At 34.9% G+C, this 17,034-nt stretch overlaps 1 protein-coding gene across 1 annotated transcript in view; it reads right to left on the bottom strand.

Moving 5' to 3' along the window:
• Positions 1-5,006: 5,006 nt before the first annotated feature.
• The window catches only part of LOC134527097 (discoidin domain-containing receptor 2-like), a 745,508-nt gene continuing 733,480 nt past the window's right edge, over positions 5,007-17,034 (bottom strand). Inside the window, exons 16-18 of the mRNA XM_063359451.1 lie at positions 13,556-13,648; positions 7,731-7,872; positions 5,007-7,033 (exon numbers count right to left, since the gene is read on the bottom strand). Of these exons, the coding sequence (XP_063215521.1) occupies positions 6,731-7,033; positions 7,731-7,872; positions 13,556-13,648 (538 nt within the window). The 3' untranslated portion in view covers positions 5,007-6,730. The remainder of the gene's footprint in view (positions 7,034-7,730; positions 7,873-13,555; positions 13,649-17,034) is intronic.

The following is a 17,034-nucleotide window of genomic DNA, read 5'->3' as shown; positions in this document are numbered from 1 at the left end:
GCCTATGGTGTAAAACCATTATGTGCTTTAAATTCAGAACACCACACGTTACCAGCTATTGTTAGTGTAAAATATAACGGTCAGTGGTGCACTGAGATAGAGATATCCGCCACGTACCAGAAATAATGATGGTGTATATTTCGTTCACAGATCCGGCAATAAAGAGCTGTCTGGGATGGTCAGTTTCCTGCCCTGTTGATCATGGCATATTATTTTTAAATTTCTCATTGTTATCGGGAAATGTTTTTTTTATTTTTTATTTTGCAATGTAACAGAGTGCCACATAAACAGTTTTGGTAACTTAGAGGCACAAAAAAAAACATGCCGTCCGATGTAGAACTTTTCAAAAAGTGGCAAACAAACTATACAGTGATTCTTTTGGATAAATTCATACCTAGTTTTATTTAAGATATCCCAATAGGAAATGTATCAGGGAACTGATAACCATTAGGTTCTTTCTGAGAGGAACGGGGAGTAAAATATTTTGCGCGTGCATAGCGTATTTACTTTTTCCTTCTCGATAAATCTGTATCTTATATAAACGTGTCTATTGCCTAAGAGAAAGTTATGACTGAGTAACATTGTCTTACAAAATCAACAGTTATTAATTTGCAAATTTTATTTATATGTTCCTGGTTATGGACACTTGGGAATTAATACAAACAAAATAAAGTACAAAATTTTCTCTTATCAACACATTTATTGACACTCAGTTATACAAAAAGCAGTTCAATTTGATATTTTGGCACCTGATTTTACAATATTATTGTAAAACTGTGCTGTAAATATTTTAAAAGTGTCCTTTCAATTTGATATGTCTACGTAGGAGAAAAGCTAAATTAGGTTTTTCCTGCTCTAGGATAAAGTGGATCTGCTTGTAAATGAAAAGAAAATGGCTAAGAAGCTGAAGAAAATTTATGAACATACGATCGCAAAATTAATGTTATTTAATACAATAACACTTCGTACAAACTATCCCATATTATATTTAAAGCATGGCAAAGTTTTAAGTCTTGGGGACATGAACTTCGTAACGTTGAGGGAATGAGCGGTGAAAACGAAAGTGCTAACAATTCAAGGATACTGTTGCCAAATTTAAATATGGATACCACAAAATGTGTAGAAAAATTTGTTACATGTGAAATACTTCTCACTACAATATACATAAGTAGAAAATTAGGAGACTTAAAAATTACACATGCATTGCTATTATTGGTTACACACTGTGCTTCGTTGATTTCTTCACACAAATGACTGAAACAATAGGAATACTTAAGTAAACAAGACATTTAACTATACAACGAATTCAATATTTGATCTTTAAAGCAGAAATTATGTAAACATATTTGATGAGTAACCTGCTGCCATTTTTTTAATATGTGTTACGTTTTAAAGATCAACAAATATTTAAAGTGATCTCAGAAATAAAAAAAAGTTACCAAACAATTTTTGCAGCTATCTTTAATGCTATAACTTACCAATAAGCCACTAAATATTTAAACCATTTTTAAAAGTATAACCTCGTGCGTCTTAAGTACTGTATACAAACTTGAAATAACTATTTCTGTTTGCAACATCAGTTAGCTTTGATAAGAAGAAATTTTCAATTTCCCTTGTTTACATACTTAATTAGATAACTTTTGATAAAAAAAGACAATGATTTAAGATTTGAAAATGAATTTTACTTATTTCCATTTTTTATTCAAAGTTTTTACCCCGAATAGTTAGAAGCAGGTTACGTAAAATGTTTACTTTATTTTTTAGTGCAACGCTCTTTAGAAAACATTCAGTAAAAGTATACATTCCTTTATAAATATGCATACTGGATGAAACAATCTTGGTATTGTAATATTATTCACATTCAATAAAAAATGAGACACAAAATGAAACAAACACCTACTATATTTAATTTACGTGATGTGAAAACCAAACACTGAAGTATCAATACACTTATTATAGTAAAGTGACTAGTTTATGTACATAGTACCTTTTTCCACTGCTCTGATTGTCGCGGGGCAATGGGGGGCAGAGAATCTTCTCTGGTTTGGTTTATAACATTGTGACTCAAAGGATGATAATGTACAAGGAACAACATTTCAGGGAAGAGATAGCATGTTTTGAGAAAGCTCTCGAGTCAGTTTCCTCAAAATATGATTTATCATAGAAAATTACCTCAATTTACAGCATATTCCAAACGTTCACTCAAACGTTCTTAAGAAAAGAGGACAATTTAAAAATCAATTTCTTGATTATCTTGTCCTTAACTAAGACACTCGGTGAAGTTTATTTCTAAAGTTTAATGAATAAAACAGAAGTTTTCGTGCAAGAAACTAAAAACTTCAAACACAGTATTAGTTAAAAATCACTTAAAATAATATTTATGTAAAACATTGATGTTAACTTATACGTGAAAACAGATTTTTATTTACAAGTATATTTACAAAATACTGAAAAATATATATGTTTCAGAATGCAGTGCTTTGTATACTTTTAACCGTAAATATAAGCAAAGATAGCAATAATCATAAAATTTTATTTTAAAAAGCGAAGTAAAATTAAATACGAGAGGCAACCTTTCTTTAGAATCAATACGTTTTTCTTGCATAAACAAATACTTACAAATATTGGCAGATGCTACGATTAAGTATCATCCTATCAAAGAAATGCATGATTATATAGAATTATGTAGAACTGATATCATAAGAGATTTCAATTATTTATTTTAGCACTATAACGCTGAAATTTACAATAATACCATTCGTATTTTCATTATTTTAACTATTTACAAATTCTAAAGTATTTATTAGAAACAGTCTTTTACTTATTAATTCTGGGTTTGAAGCATACATAATTTTTGGTGCCTACTTTAACAGCTCTAACCAAAATAATTGATTGTGTAAGAAACAGAAAGTACTGCTTTTCTTTATTGGCTATCTATCCATTCTACTTCTGTGGATTCTGAGCCAAAAAATACAAATATTTCAGTTTCTTCCTGCATAACTATTCTCAAAACTATCTTCCCTACAAACTCACATAATTATCTCTACAAGACTTTTATCTAATGAAGTTAAATATGTATGTAATAAAAGTTTTGAATCCTTTTCAGTGAAACAACTTTGAGGAAGCCCAATTTTGTTATATTTTAAGACAACTTATTTACAAAACCAGTTGCTGCGAAATTTTAATTTTATTTTAAGGGTTCCATTAATTTTTCCATTATTTTTTTACAATACTAAATACTTCGTTATAAAACACAGTAGTATTTAAAGAGATTGCATTTGTAGGGTCACTGATAAACATAATTTAAACAATGAAATAAGTTACTAAATTTTACATTATGACAGGGTTTTTGGTGCCACATATCTAGACGAAATAATATGTATATATATCCACCGTATATGAAAGATTCAACTTATCCTACTTGCCTCAGCAAATAAATCTAAAATTGTAAGCATTCATACGTATTTTTTGGCAAAATAGACTTAAATATATCGTGTCACATATATGACTCAAACACACTTTTAGTAATGTGTTGGTAATTGCGTGCTATGCAACGCCCAGAAAAATTGATATTGCAAATACACTGTTTCATGAATAAGAATGTTTTTTTAGATATGTCTTTCATTCTTAAGTGTAAGGTGTGTAAAGTCAACATCCAACAAGAATCTCTTTTATGCATAGATTTTCGTATTCACTAATAAAGTACACAACTATTTTCAAATATCACATTACATTTTTCACACCAAATGGCAATTATGATACAATCTTAATATATCTTCTAGTCCGAACTTCTGTCTTGCAAACAATAAATTACACTAATTGAAACCACCCACTCACAAGTATTTTTCTTCAGCACAGCAACTTCACTCATTATGTAGGCCTGTTAAGGAGAGAGAGAGAGAGACGATGCTGACAATTCATTGTCAGTATTTCCGAAAGAATTGGCAGTAATGATCATAACAAATATTCCATTTCAAAAACAATTTAAAAAAGTTAGCAAATTCAATAATACTTTTTCAGCCAAGTACGCTCACACATTATAACCACACAGTACTTAATAAATTATTATTACGAATGCACGTTCAAATCGCTGCGAGACATAATATATGCAGTTGTATCTCTATTCGGAAACCATGTAAAAAAATCTAGTGCCTTTGCGAATGCCGACACTAAAATTGGGTGAAATACATAAATAATTTAAGAACTTTTAAAATTTTGTTTTATATTTAAGTAATCTCTACTACTTAACATACAATTCGTTGACCTTTTTAGCTGAGAAAACCTTCTAGACAAATAGGGACAAGGTTCCATTTACGCGTCGCCACACAAATACAAACATCATTTCAAGAAAGACACTAGAGTGAATCAGAAGTTGAGAAAAATAGTGTTACTATATACGATATACTTCCTATATAGAGGACACTTTCCGTTAATAGTGATGGTACTTAAAATATATATCGTTTAACACTATTCCTATTATTTAGACAGCTACTCGCATACAACTTCAGTGAAAAGTGACACATTGCCTATAAATACTTATGAAGTAATTGAAATTAAAGTCTTGACAACTCGTGCACGCTATTGTAACCACCAAAACATTAAAAAGTTTAACAGTAATTTGCTTTTTTAACATTGTCTTTGAGCAAGAAGCTCCCTGCCACCTTAGAACGTGTACTTTCTCGTCGTAACCTGCAGTCTGTATATTTCCTTCCATAACCTCTTGGGACTATAGAGCAGAACGTATCAATAGTAAAATATAAAATTAAAGATTAATACATTTTTATGTGCGATTTCAAATTTGAGAATAGTATCGAAAAAATAAATGTCATTAAACTATAGAAATTAATTAACACTCATGCAATGCAGTTGTTTAATATAATTGACAACAACAAAACAAGTAAAAATTGACCACTTAAGCATTATAAATACCAAAATCAGTAAATATAGAAATTAAAAACTCTACATTTTAAAGATTTCCCCTTAAAGTATGACAAAGAAAATTAGGAGTTAAGGGCTGGTATATTTTACTCTTTGTAGACTCTTGTTCATAGTAAAAGAACGCACATTTTTCAAGTAGTATCGGTTCAATGATAATGGCCAGTGATATAAATATTCTTCCCTGCCTTGCACATGAATGGTACGAAAGCTTAAATGAAATCCTTAGAAGAGAAACGCAACGAGGAACGTCGTTAACTATGGTGAATGTTAAAAAAGAGTTTCATTGCATATATTATATCAATATTCCATAAACACCAAAGTAGAGTATTTGCGAAAAAGACGCATCAAGGATTTGGTTCATCGACGACGAGTGCCAATGAACCATTGATTAACTGCGTTGTCTAAAGTCATCCGAAAAATTTCAACAGAAAAACGCAGCAGGAATAGTTGAACCATATAATCGGCTTTTCTGTGATGGCCGCTGATTTTTATACTGAATATTAGCATTGTTTGATAGAACTCTTAAAAATTTATATATATATCAGGAGAAAGTGGAGAATAGGAATCGTTCAGTATGTGATTACCTTCCAGCAAATAAAATTTTCTACCTTCTGACCTTCAGAATATTTCAGCACACAATTTTCTTTAGTAAATAGTGACCAATGAATTTTTTCATTGGTTTTAATTACTTAGCATTCCATGGTTTTCTGTCTTCTGTCTAGAAGGCCTATTGATGTCACCACAGAATCTTCGTTGAAATAAATAGGTTAGATAGGACAAAATCTGTGAACCCAATAGTAGGTTTCTTCCTTTGTGCAACAACATTTTAAATAAATCGGCAAATAAGCTTTACCATTAAGTCAAGACGAGTAATTGTTTCACAAAAAATGGCTGTGAAACCAATTTAAAGATTCTTTTACTTTTACAGTTCATTCACCTGAGTACACCAGCTTTTCTGAAGATTTAGGACCACTAACGTGAACCAAGTCGAGTGTATGTAACATTAAACTTTGGCTGTCCATTTGCATTAGCATTTAACCTTGGGTTCAGCAGTGACAGTCACCAAAATAAATGTGTGATCAATTCCATCTTCAGTGATGGTTCGTAGACATCAGCATAAAATATTTGCACGCAAACATTGCTGCAGATTTCTGGCAAAGCAATCGGTGTAACATTTTTGGCAGCCGCACAGACTTTATTTCAGACTTCTCATTCTTCTATCTTGACTATGTACCGACATAAAAACCCAGTCCTTTGTTTCATAAACGAAAGTCACTGAACCAACTGTGGAATCAATTTCTCTTTAATGGTTCTTATGTGTATGTACATACGATGCGTAATTATTATCAAAGAGTAACTGGTTGATTGGTAACATGTGCCATTGAATTTCCACACGATGGTCTACAAACATAGACACAAAATCGTAAGCAGGAGTTCGCGACGACTTCTCTGTCCGTTTGTGACAGCATCAAATATTTTTTTGAGTTTTCAATCTATGTTCTAAGAACTTCGATTAAATTTTTGGCAAGGAAGTCATGATGAGGAAAAGGTTCATTAGCATCAGCTGCCGATCCAATCACCGATTTCTTGAATATTCAACTTTGGCTCTACGAACGTCGATTCAAGATCTTCGCTATGAGCACAGATCACCAAGAGGTCACCAGTGACAGCTGCCAACTGGAACGGCCAGTCGCTAGGAGGTCGCGACGAGGCGTCGGCTCGTCGCCGCGGGCAGGGGGCTGGCTCGCCCTCAGTCGCGAGGGGGGTGCGCCTGGCGGCGACTCGCGGCCCGCTAGCCGCTCGCCGGCAGGTAGCCCAGGTTCTTGCGCTGCAGGAACAGGTGGATCTCGCCGAAGCGCGGCCGGTCCACCTCGTGCCGCTTCCAGCACTCGCCCATCAGGTCGTAGATCTCGCGCGGGCAGGCGGGCGGCCGCGCGAGGTGGCGCTGCAGGCCGTCGTTCTGGTACCAGCGGTTGCAGTTCTCCACCACCTGCTCGCTGGTCAGCTCGGCGAACGGCTGCTGCGCGCACAGCATCAGGATCTCCCACAGCGTCACGGCGAACGACCACACGTCGCTCTTGGAGCTGTGTTTGCCCTGCGGACATTTACAGCACACGCGCGCTCATACGAATGCAGCAGGGAAAGAAAGGCCAATATATGATTACAAGGAATAATTCATCATTATATGGGAGTCATGAATCATTTAAAATAATTTTACTAATGATTAAGAAAAATTAAAATAATTTACCTAGTAAAAACGCAAATAATAATTAATTATAACCGACGTTTGTCTTTTTTATTAAAAACAGTTCTAGCATTTCAAAAAGTTTTTTTCTACTCATAAATTCTTAGATTTATCATTTTTCATTACTATAAAATAATTTAATAAATATTTTAAAACAAATACGTTACTAGCTTTCATGATATTATGTTGTCTACGCGCGAGTCAAAACTATAATGTGATCTATTTATTTACATAATTTTTTAAGAGATTTGCAGGAATGATGTTTAGATAAATTATATTATTTATTTATGCCATTGATTTTTAGGGATATTGATGTTCATTATACACCTAGCAATCATTCCACAACATCAAGATTATACACACAGACACACCAACATCTATAAGTACTATGGAACAACTTTATTTCATTACAAAAAAATATGTAGTAAAATGTCATTAATTTAAAAAAATTATATTTAAAATATTTTTAAATTTTTTATGCAGAAACTAACAAAATTATTTTTAAAAATATATATTATTTTTCGGTATGTAATCTCCTTTTACTCACCAGCAATAGACTCTCCCAAGCCATCCATCTTATCGGTAGTTTGGCTTTCGTATCGCTAACGTAGTAGTCAGATTCGTATCGACTGCAGTACATGGCGTGATCTGAAATCTTCAGGTGATAATTTTTTCCTATCACACAATTCCTGCAATAAAAGCATGGACTTCAGTTTACAACGTATGTCACATAAATTACAATATAAACATATAAGCACATTTTGGTATCCTAAGTAATTAATCTGTTTGCATTTAAATTCAGCAAATGTACAAACAGAATATATAAATAAATGGTTGTGTGTATATGTCGTACAATTGCTGTAAAATTTTTGTAAGTCCAGTATATTGAAATTTAGTGTTTTATTATATTTGTGTAACGAAAACAGTTTCTATTTCCGGAATATGTCAGGAGGAGTTGGGCACATTCCCTTTGGTCGTTTAAGATATTGAAAAATTCGGCAATAACAAATTTGCCACATTATTTTCAGAAATCTTTTTTTACCTATTAAAATTTAACATTTCCATTAACTCTATAACAAACCTTTAATTATAGTGTACATAGTTACGTATTGTTTATTTAAGTGTGTTGTAAAAATCCTACACTGTCTAGTAATTTATCAAAAGATATAAAATAAAGACTACTAACATGCCAAAAAATATTAGGAAAATAAAATTGTTACTCCCAATAATTTTTTGAAATAATTTTTTCACAGCGACAAAATTCGCTGTTTTTGTAGATTTTTATTCGATTAAACATAATCCAGACGCTAATTTCAATAAAATTACAGTACAGCTCGAACTTAAAACACGTATAGCAGCCTTGGAAAGAATTTAAGACAAAAAGTCGTTTTAACTTATTTTGTCATTATGAACCTGCACCCAAAGTTTGTCGCTCGGATTCAAAATCAAACTTTATAGATAATTTGTATGTATTTATACGTCTGCTACGTTTTTCCCATTCATGTAGGGAGTGTAGTTGTAGTTATTCAATGTTTTTATTGGGGAATAAATTTACACCTTGACACAGGTATGGAAGTTAGTCAAAGGCCTGTCGCAGTTTTCTCAGTGTCTTCGGGTACTGCCGCGGAAAAAAAGCTTTTATAATTCCCACCACTCACCCCTTTGGCCATACAAACATTATGTTTTTACTTTATGATCATACGTTGAAACTTACAGTCACTTTTATAATGCTACGCTGCTAGTTCCATAAGTTTTATTTTGAAGTTGAATGAACTTTACACACACATCAAGTAGCGAATTTAATCTCAAAAAATAATTTATAAGTTATTTATTGGGTAGTAATTAAATGAATGATAAAATTAATTATCTCTTTTGAAGATATATATTTAATTCTGCATGTCTTGGAAACAAAAGACGATAAACTTACACATGCAAAATAATTATGATAAAAACAGATTTGAATCATGTAAAAACGGTGAGAATTCCCAGCTACATAAACAACAGAAATAGCAATGTCAGTAAATTCAATAACTTATAGAGCAATTGGTCCAAAAATTGTGCTAGGTTCTAAATATAGGCGACTTGCTGTTAGTGTGAGAATGACGCTGGTTGGGACAGAAGAGGTGGAGAAGGTTATCGAGCAAATGACTGTGTCCCTTGGACCTCATGCGTTGGCGTGAATTGTTTGATCAGGAAACCTAATTTTAAGAAAATCTAAAATTCTAAAGGTGTGTAAAATTTAATTTCTCTCCATCTTAGTTATTCATCTCGAAGTAGATTGTTTCATGCAGGAAAAATATTTTGATCGATTTGTTTGTTTTGTAATGACTGGCAAGACCACCAACTTGAAGATGTGTATGGTCTTAGAACACGCTTGCCCATAGTTAGACCAACAATGTAACCATGTTTTTAATCATGCAACTGTCAAAAATTCGAAGTAAAAAAAATATAAGGTTGTATAAAAAAAATTAATTGAGAGTAACGTAGATTAGTGAGAAAAAATTGTTGTTGATAGCATTTAGAATAAGAATATGAAAAATGTTTATTTTTATTTTCTTAATAACCTTTTAGGATGCCCAGAACCGTGAACATAAAAAAAAAAACAAGATGGTTAAGTAGGTTTTAAACGATATGGATAAAGCTATCCAGGCAGTTCATGAATGTTAGATGTGAAATTACAAGCGAGTAAAACGTTCAATGATCATAGGACTACTCTCCAAACTTTCAGCAAAAAACTTGATATCGAGACCGTAAAAGCTGCTTAAGTCAGGATGGGAAGGAAAACTTTCTCAGGAAAAAAGTTGGAACTTGATTATATTAATTAGTTTCTCGAAACGGAATAAATAAAAAAAATATATCAACGAGAGTTTTAGTACTCACCAAAGATGTGTAAACATCTAACCTCGGTAACAAGCAAACTCAAGTGTTCTCATGTTGTTCATGTTGGAAATAAACTTATAATACTGTTACGAGCGCAGGACCGTGACATGTGCCAGGTTCGGAGCTGGCTGGCGGCCCTGCACGGCCACTGGCGTCACGTGCCGTGTCACGTGCCGTCCACTGAAGTAAGGCATGCCACGCGTGCTTGGCCAGATTACAAGTGTCGTCGTTAGACCCTCCCCCATCACACCCCACACACCGTCTTGCCGAGTGACCTTGGGAATTCCGCGGGCCACCGCGTGGAGGGGCGCGAATTAACGCTGCTATTCTGGACAGTTCGGGCGTCGTGTCCGTCCGGGATGATGCCACTCGTCACATCCGCCCTCGTCGGTTCTGTAAAGACGACCCACGAGTACTTAAGCAGCGGCGCCTAGCTCTGCGAGAGTTCCGAATGCATTCCGAGTCAGTCCCACGACAGTTTCGGAGTTCCGAGAGTTTCGCGAGCGAAGGGAAGTGCGATATCAGCGAAGATGGTGAGAGACCCCTCCTAAGAGTGGCAAGATGCGGAGTTCGATTGAATCCAGAAAGTGCGACTCAGTGGTGCGAGATTGTGCTTGTGTGGACAGCCGCGAGGTAAGGGGTGAACTACTGTCGAGCCTAGCTCCAGTAAGGAGTGCAAACTGTGGAACTTTACAGGCATTAAATGACACGAATAAACATTTTTAAGTGCCAGTGATTGGTGCTGGGATTTTTTTTAAGTACAATTATTTATTAGTAATTTAAATATTAGTAATTAATAAAACTGGAATAAAACTTAATTGGGCTATCAGTTATGAACCCAGTTCTACCCAAATTATAAATCGTAACAAAACGAAAATCAAAAAAGTAATTTTAACGTAGAATTCTTTAAACAATGCAGAGCTTGATAAAAAAACTGATTAATATAATATTCGCTTTTAAATACTAGAATTTCTGAACGCGAATCACATAAATATTTTCTGCGCCCACCGTTAGAATTCGCTGCCTGAATAACAAACTTTGCATGCTTGTATAAAAAGTAGATAGTAATTAGCAGCACGAAACAAACGGAACATTTAAACTAGTATAAATGGCTCTGATAAAACCCCGGGATTTGGACTTGATTTTCGACAGTACATTTTATTAAAATACTGCCCATCTTGTTAAAATTAACATAACAATTAATATACTAAAAAATACGCTCACATTATAACTTATACTTCCATTGAATTACTAAAATTTTAAAATAAATACTTTGAAAACATATTTTAAAACTAATTATGTGTTATTTTTTGTTTTTGCTTAAACGACTAAATTCAGTTTATAAATACTTCCTACAAATAATCATAACCTTATTGCGCGGATTCATTTGTATTATAATGTTATAAAAATCTAAAAATAAATATATTCCATCAACGAATTATAAACTTCTTACTTGAGGTTACCAAGCGCGCGCTCTACCACTGTACTAGTAAGCCTATTGGGAATTAAGAAGGAGAGTATTTATTATAATGATTGTAATGCCAGGATTCTTAGGTATTTTAAAACTTTTCCTCCTTTGTTTACCAAATATACTCCAGGATATTTTCACTAACATTAAGTTTTATTTGGGACACCAATATGTTTGGTATGTCCTCTAATGTTTACGTGACTACATACGGGTTGGTCCACCATCATTGTGAAACATATCTATTCATTCGTCTTCGTTGAATTTTCCGAAATTTTTTCTACCAAAAGTCGTACACTGAGAGCTGAGATGTTTACATATAAAAAAAATATGGATACACTCTAAAAACGCACTGGAAAGATTCTGAAGAAACCGGTCGGTTATGGCTCGATTTTTTCATGAAAATATGCAAATATGGCTGTTTCTTACGAAAACAACGATATCCAAATTTTCTACAGGCCTTAGCTTCAACAAGAGAGTATCAAAGTTTACTTAATTTTTTTGGACTATACTTCATATTTAAGTTACCTTCAGAAAGAATTTTCAACAATGATGAAAAAGGTATGACAAATAAAGCAAATATCCTTTCAGTAATTTCATGGAAGGGGGGGGGGGGGGAATTATATTGAATGCAGATAGAGGTAATAACATTACAGTTATTACTTGCATTAGTACTTCCAGGATTTTCATTCCTTCTTATGTGATTTGCCCAGAGGTGAACGTGTCCACAACACTAATCAAAGGTGCTCCTCCTGAGACTTTTGAAAGGGCCCACCCATCTCGCTTGGTTCAAACTCATCAGTTCACCGAATGGCTGTCTGAATTTAATGACCACATTTATCAAACTGAAGAATTTTCTTGTGGTGGTTGTTTTGGACGGTCATTACAGCTATTTGCAAACTAAGGAAGTGATCGACATGTCAAGAGCGACGTTGTGACCATTGTGTGCCTACCGCTTCACACAATCAATAAACTCCAACTGATGGACAAGAGTTCATGGGTTTGTTGAAGGCTCACTACAGTGAAGAAGTTTAATGAAGCTCTTTATAAAAGTTCATTTGAATTTTCAGACTGATGAGATTGCTGTGAAAAGTTTCAGAACAACGGGGATATACCCTATCAATAAACATATATACTCAGAAGTTATTTCTTGGCTGCTGCACAGGAAGCTGATAAAACATGCAGTCCAATTTTTTTGCAGCAACTATTTCATTTTGCCTGACCCTTCTACTACATATAAAATGAATCAAATTTCGACAAGTAACATCATTATTTAAGCACCATGATTAAACCATCAACTTCTGATGCTTCAATGTCCAAATGTGTTTGCCTATATGATGTAGCTCCGATCCCCATAACTACAAAAAAAGAGCTAACGTGGTCACAATAGTGCCAAGATTAATTTAATAATTGGGTATACTTACAAAGAATAACTGAAAAAAGTGAGTATCATACAGTCTTGAACAACAATAGGACAATTGTGTACAGGGAATCTGGGTGCCCGAGCAAAGAGAAAATGTCCAAGTGTGCCAAGCCAACCCAAAAAAAAAAAAAACAAGGAGGAAATCTCAGCGAGAGGAGTAGGACCCGGAAGAAGAACATAGGGACCCTTCTACTGATGACGATATGATTATTACGAGTTGACTGTCCCACAGATATTTTTTTTATATGATGTTATAGGGGAAGTGTGGATTCAGTGCTACGAATCTGAAGGCTGGCCACATTCCGAATGTGCTGGATTGGAAAAAGAGTTATACAACTGGTTATTTGCGTTATGAACCCACTTATCACCTTCAGGATTGTTTATAGAAGTCGGTGACACTAAAATTATCAATTTTGAGGGAGCAGGTAAAGCGGTAGGTAATACATAAAAAGTGTTGTCCCACTTTTTCAATATTTCTTTTAAAAATATATTCGCCAAGTGCCTAATGCGATCATAATTCAGAGGATCTCAGATTACTCGACACTGGTATGAATGCCGAGATGAATTGAAAAGGGAGTTGAAGAAGACAGTGTGATTAACTTACCGCGCTGCTAGATCTCGATGCACCAACTCAAGTCCTTCAAGATACTTCATCCCGCAGGCTATCTGCGTTGCGAGATATATCAGGCACCCATAGCTGCAACAGAAGTACGATTCTTAATTAGGCAAATAATCTCGCACAGATCACAGAACAGTTATAAATTTGGCATGTACCCAAAATATTATAATTTTCAGTTATATTTTAAAATTACTATATAGAGGTTTCTATTTCATTAATGACATCCTAAATAACAAATCACTTCTCACTAAACTTTTATATTTTGTAGCGATCAATTAAATTCATGACAGGCTCCAGTAAAAAAGCCGGCGGTACAAAATAACTGATAATTAGAGACATGCAAAGTTTGCATTATTTTCTTGAACTAGGATGATTGAAATATGTAGTTTTCATGAATAAGTAACTGTAAAATGTTCATTGACTGCTTCCACAATTTATCATCCAGCCATATGGAGCACTAATAGATCATTTTAATTTTAATAATGTTTTCATTGGATTCCCTTTCTTAGGGACTTGTCAGAACTACCTAAGGTCCAATGAAAATGCGTGTGAAAGGTATTTTTACTAGTGTAAAATATATCTAAAAGAAATATATCAATAATTGAATATAATTTTATTTATAAACAATTATTTACATTATTAATTAAATTATGGGAATTTTATTAGCCCACAAAGTATTCACTACAACATTAAGTTCAAAATTTATTCTCCCCACTGGAAATCGGCTCGACAGTGACTCTCTCTACTGCTTATCTCTTATCGCACATCTCTTTTCCAGCACACTGCCTCGCAATATTCACTTAACCACCACACACACAAAACCATTCCGAATGCTTCGGTCCCCGATGAACCAATCTAAGCACACAAAGCTCATCGCTCGTCGTCCACTTTTGCCCACCAGGGGGTTCACAGACCTGATTCACTTCACTCATGTACTCGCTCCGACGATTCATACACTCTCACTCCGGTGCTACCACAAACCTCTCACGCTTAAACTCCTCGCCACAGTCCGGCCTCCATCTTAAATTACTGCCAAGTTGCGACCTGAAAAATTCTCGTAATACTCCAAAGCGTCATGTGATCAGAATCCGTGACTTTACACTCGAAGCTCCGAAAACAAAATCATCATTTTTACGCCACTTTATGCAGAAAGGGCTCTGGGAACTTGCGGAACTCTCGAAAACCATTGAGTATTCTCCGGGTTCAATAGGAATGACATTAACGTTTCTCCGCTGTTAATCTGACGTAACAGTAATGAAGGAATGGCCGCTACCTGCATCGCGCACCATGTGGGCTGGCTGGCCAGCATTGTTACTACATTCGTCGTGACACTGCCCACATTTGCACATTGTAATGGATATTGTCCCCTTCTTGATAGATATAACATCGTGGCTGTCTTTTAAATCTTCGGGGCCACAGGTCAGCTTTCAGATTATTCTGGAGCTCGCTCTTGTGTATTTGTCGCCATGGCATCTCCTTTCTTATCAGGTAGTCCTGCTGAGTACGATCCCATTCTGGTCACCTCCAGTGAATATGCCATAGTCCCTGAGAGGCTAAGAACTGTAAGAGAATTCCTGCTCTTCGAATCTCTAGATTTTTCTTCTCCTTCACCCGACTATCGTATCGCTGACCTTTCTCTTCTTCCTCCCACGATTGGCGCTGGACAGTCCCCCATTCTAGTCATTCGAAGCATCGTAGGCAGCGGTAGCTACTTGTTCTTCTAACTGATGAATTATTTTCCTGTTCAATTTTGTTATTACAGAATAGTTCTTTTTCTTCGGCTTTCTCCCATGATAAGGGCAGTCACGCTAGTCATGCCCATTTTATGACATGAGAAGTGCCGTGGACGATCTCCAGGCCTCCAAATCTGTGAACAATTTAACTGATTTTTTAATGCCCTTAGAATATTTCCTTGGTTAGTACTAGCAACTGGGATTCACATCATGGTAAAGTTATATTGCAGTTAGCCTCGTCCTGATGCTCATGTTTCTTGAAACATTGTTGAAACCTTCAATTTCCAGGGCCTGAACAAGAGACTTGCAGCTTTTTAGGTGGGCCAAATTAAGGGTTTGCTGGATATTTGTATTCCTAAGTACTTTTTACTAGTAGCTAGCTGCTGTAAGACCTCTGCAGGGGCCTTGGGTAGTGAAGGTACATAAGCCACTTCATGCCAGCCTCAAATTCCTGAAGTTTTTCCGAGGATCACTATTGACGTGTCTTCAAAGCAATCCTGTTCATCTCGGCTGTGTGTCGGTCACCATTCCCCAGCTCAAGAGCTTCTGTTATTACAACATATTCTTCCTGGTCCGGAACTGGTATTGTTTGAAGCAGTTTGAGTGGAGGTTTTCGAAGAAAAACAAATGCTTTGGCACTTTCTACATTCACTAATACAGCTGCCTGTATACTGCCCACGAGTTTTGAACCAACGAAAATGGGTGGTTTGGACATTAATATGGGTGGACATTAGTAGAGTCTTCATATCGACCATTCGTCGGCATTCTTCAGTTACAGCAGCTACAGTCTTTTCGGTGGTTTTCTTGAGCTGAGCTAGCTGTTGTGTCAACAATTCTTCATGTTCGGCTAGATTTTGCATTATACATTGCACTTCTTCGAACTGAATGCTGCTTTCGTCAAAATTCTTTTAAATTCTTCTTTAGCAGCTACTAGCTCACTCCAAGTGTCTCCTAGTACAGCAAATAAATCGTTTCGCATCTCTCCTTAAACTTTAATGATAATACATTTTAGTATCAAAATTTAATTTAATAATTTTTATGAATTTTAATTTTTGATTAAAATTGGATAAAATTACGTATTTTCAATATGGTGGGCGAATAACAAAATTTCAGAGCTTTTTAAAATTAAAATTTTATTATTTATATTTTTTATAAATTTCCAAAATGTTTAAGATTTTCTAGCAAAAATTACAGATTTTTCGAGATGGCGGCCGTAAAGAAAATTGCTACATTAGAGAGTGGGGGAAATGATTCCCAGATGGCGGAAAGTTCTATAATCCAAAATAGCAGATAAAAAATGGCAACCAAGGTCAAGGTCAAATGTCAAGGTCATCCAAAATGGCCACCATGAAGTCATAATTCAATAAGGTGGATATCGGCTCAGCTTCCGCACCATGATCCCTGTTCCAGGAGCCCCCAATATATACTACTCAATAGTTCCATAATATCAAATTCGTTCTAATATATTTTAAACCAGTTAAATGTAATTTAAACCTTGGTTTTTAATACATCATATTAGCGCAATGGGATAAAATATAGTGTTTGAAGGTAAAAAATAATAATAACTGTCTTAGTACGCATGATATGAAATTCGTTCTAAGCTACTCAATTATATGCAGGCCTACATCCAGTTAAAAACATTGGTAACATTACACTGCATGAAAAATAAGAAAGAGTTTTATCAATCATTTTCGAATATTAGACAACAAATGGGTTGTCATGTTCATTAAG

The sequence above is a fragment of the Bacillus rossius genome, chromosome 1 (assembly GCF_032445375.1).
Source record: "Bacillus rossius redtenbacheri isolate Brsri chromosome 1, Brsri_v3, whole genome shotgun sequence".
NCBI lineage: Eukaryota > Metazoa > Arthropoda > Insecta > Phasmatodea > Bacillidae > Bacillus > Bacillus rossius.
The sequence above is the reverse complement of the archived record's forward strand: the minus strand, read 5'-3'. Positions and strand labels throughout refer to the sequence as shown.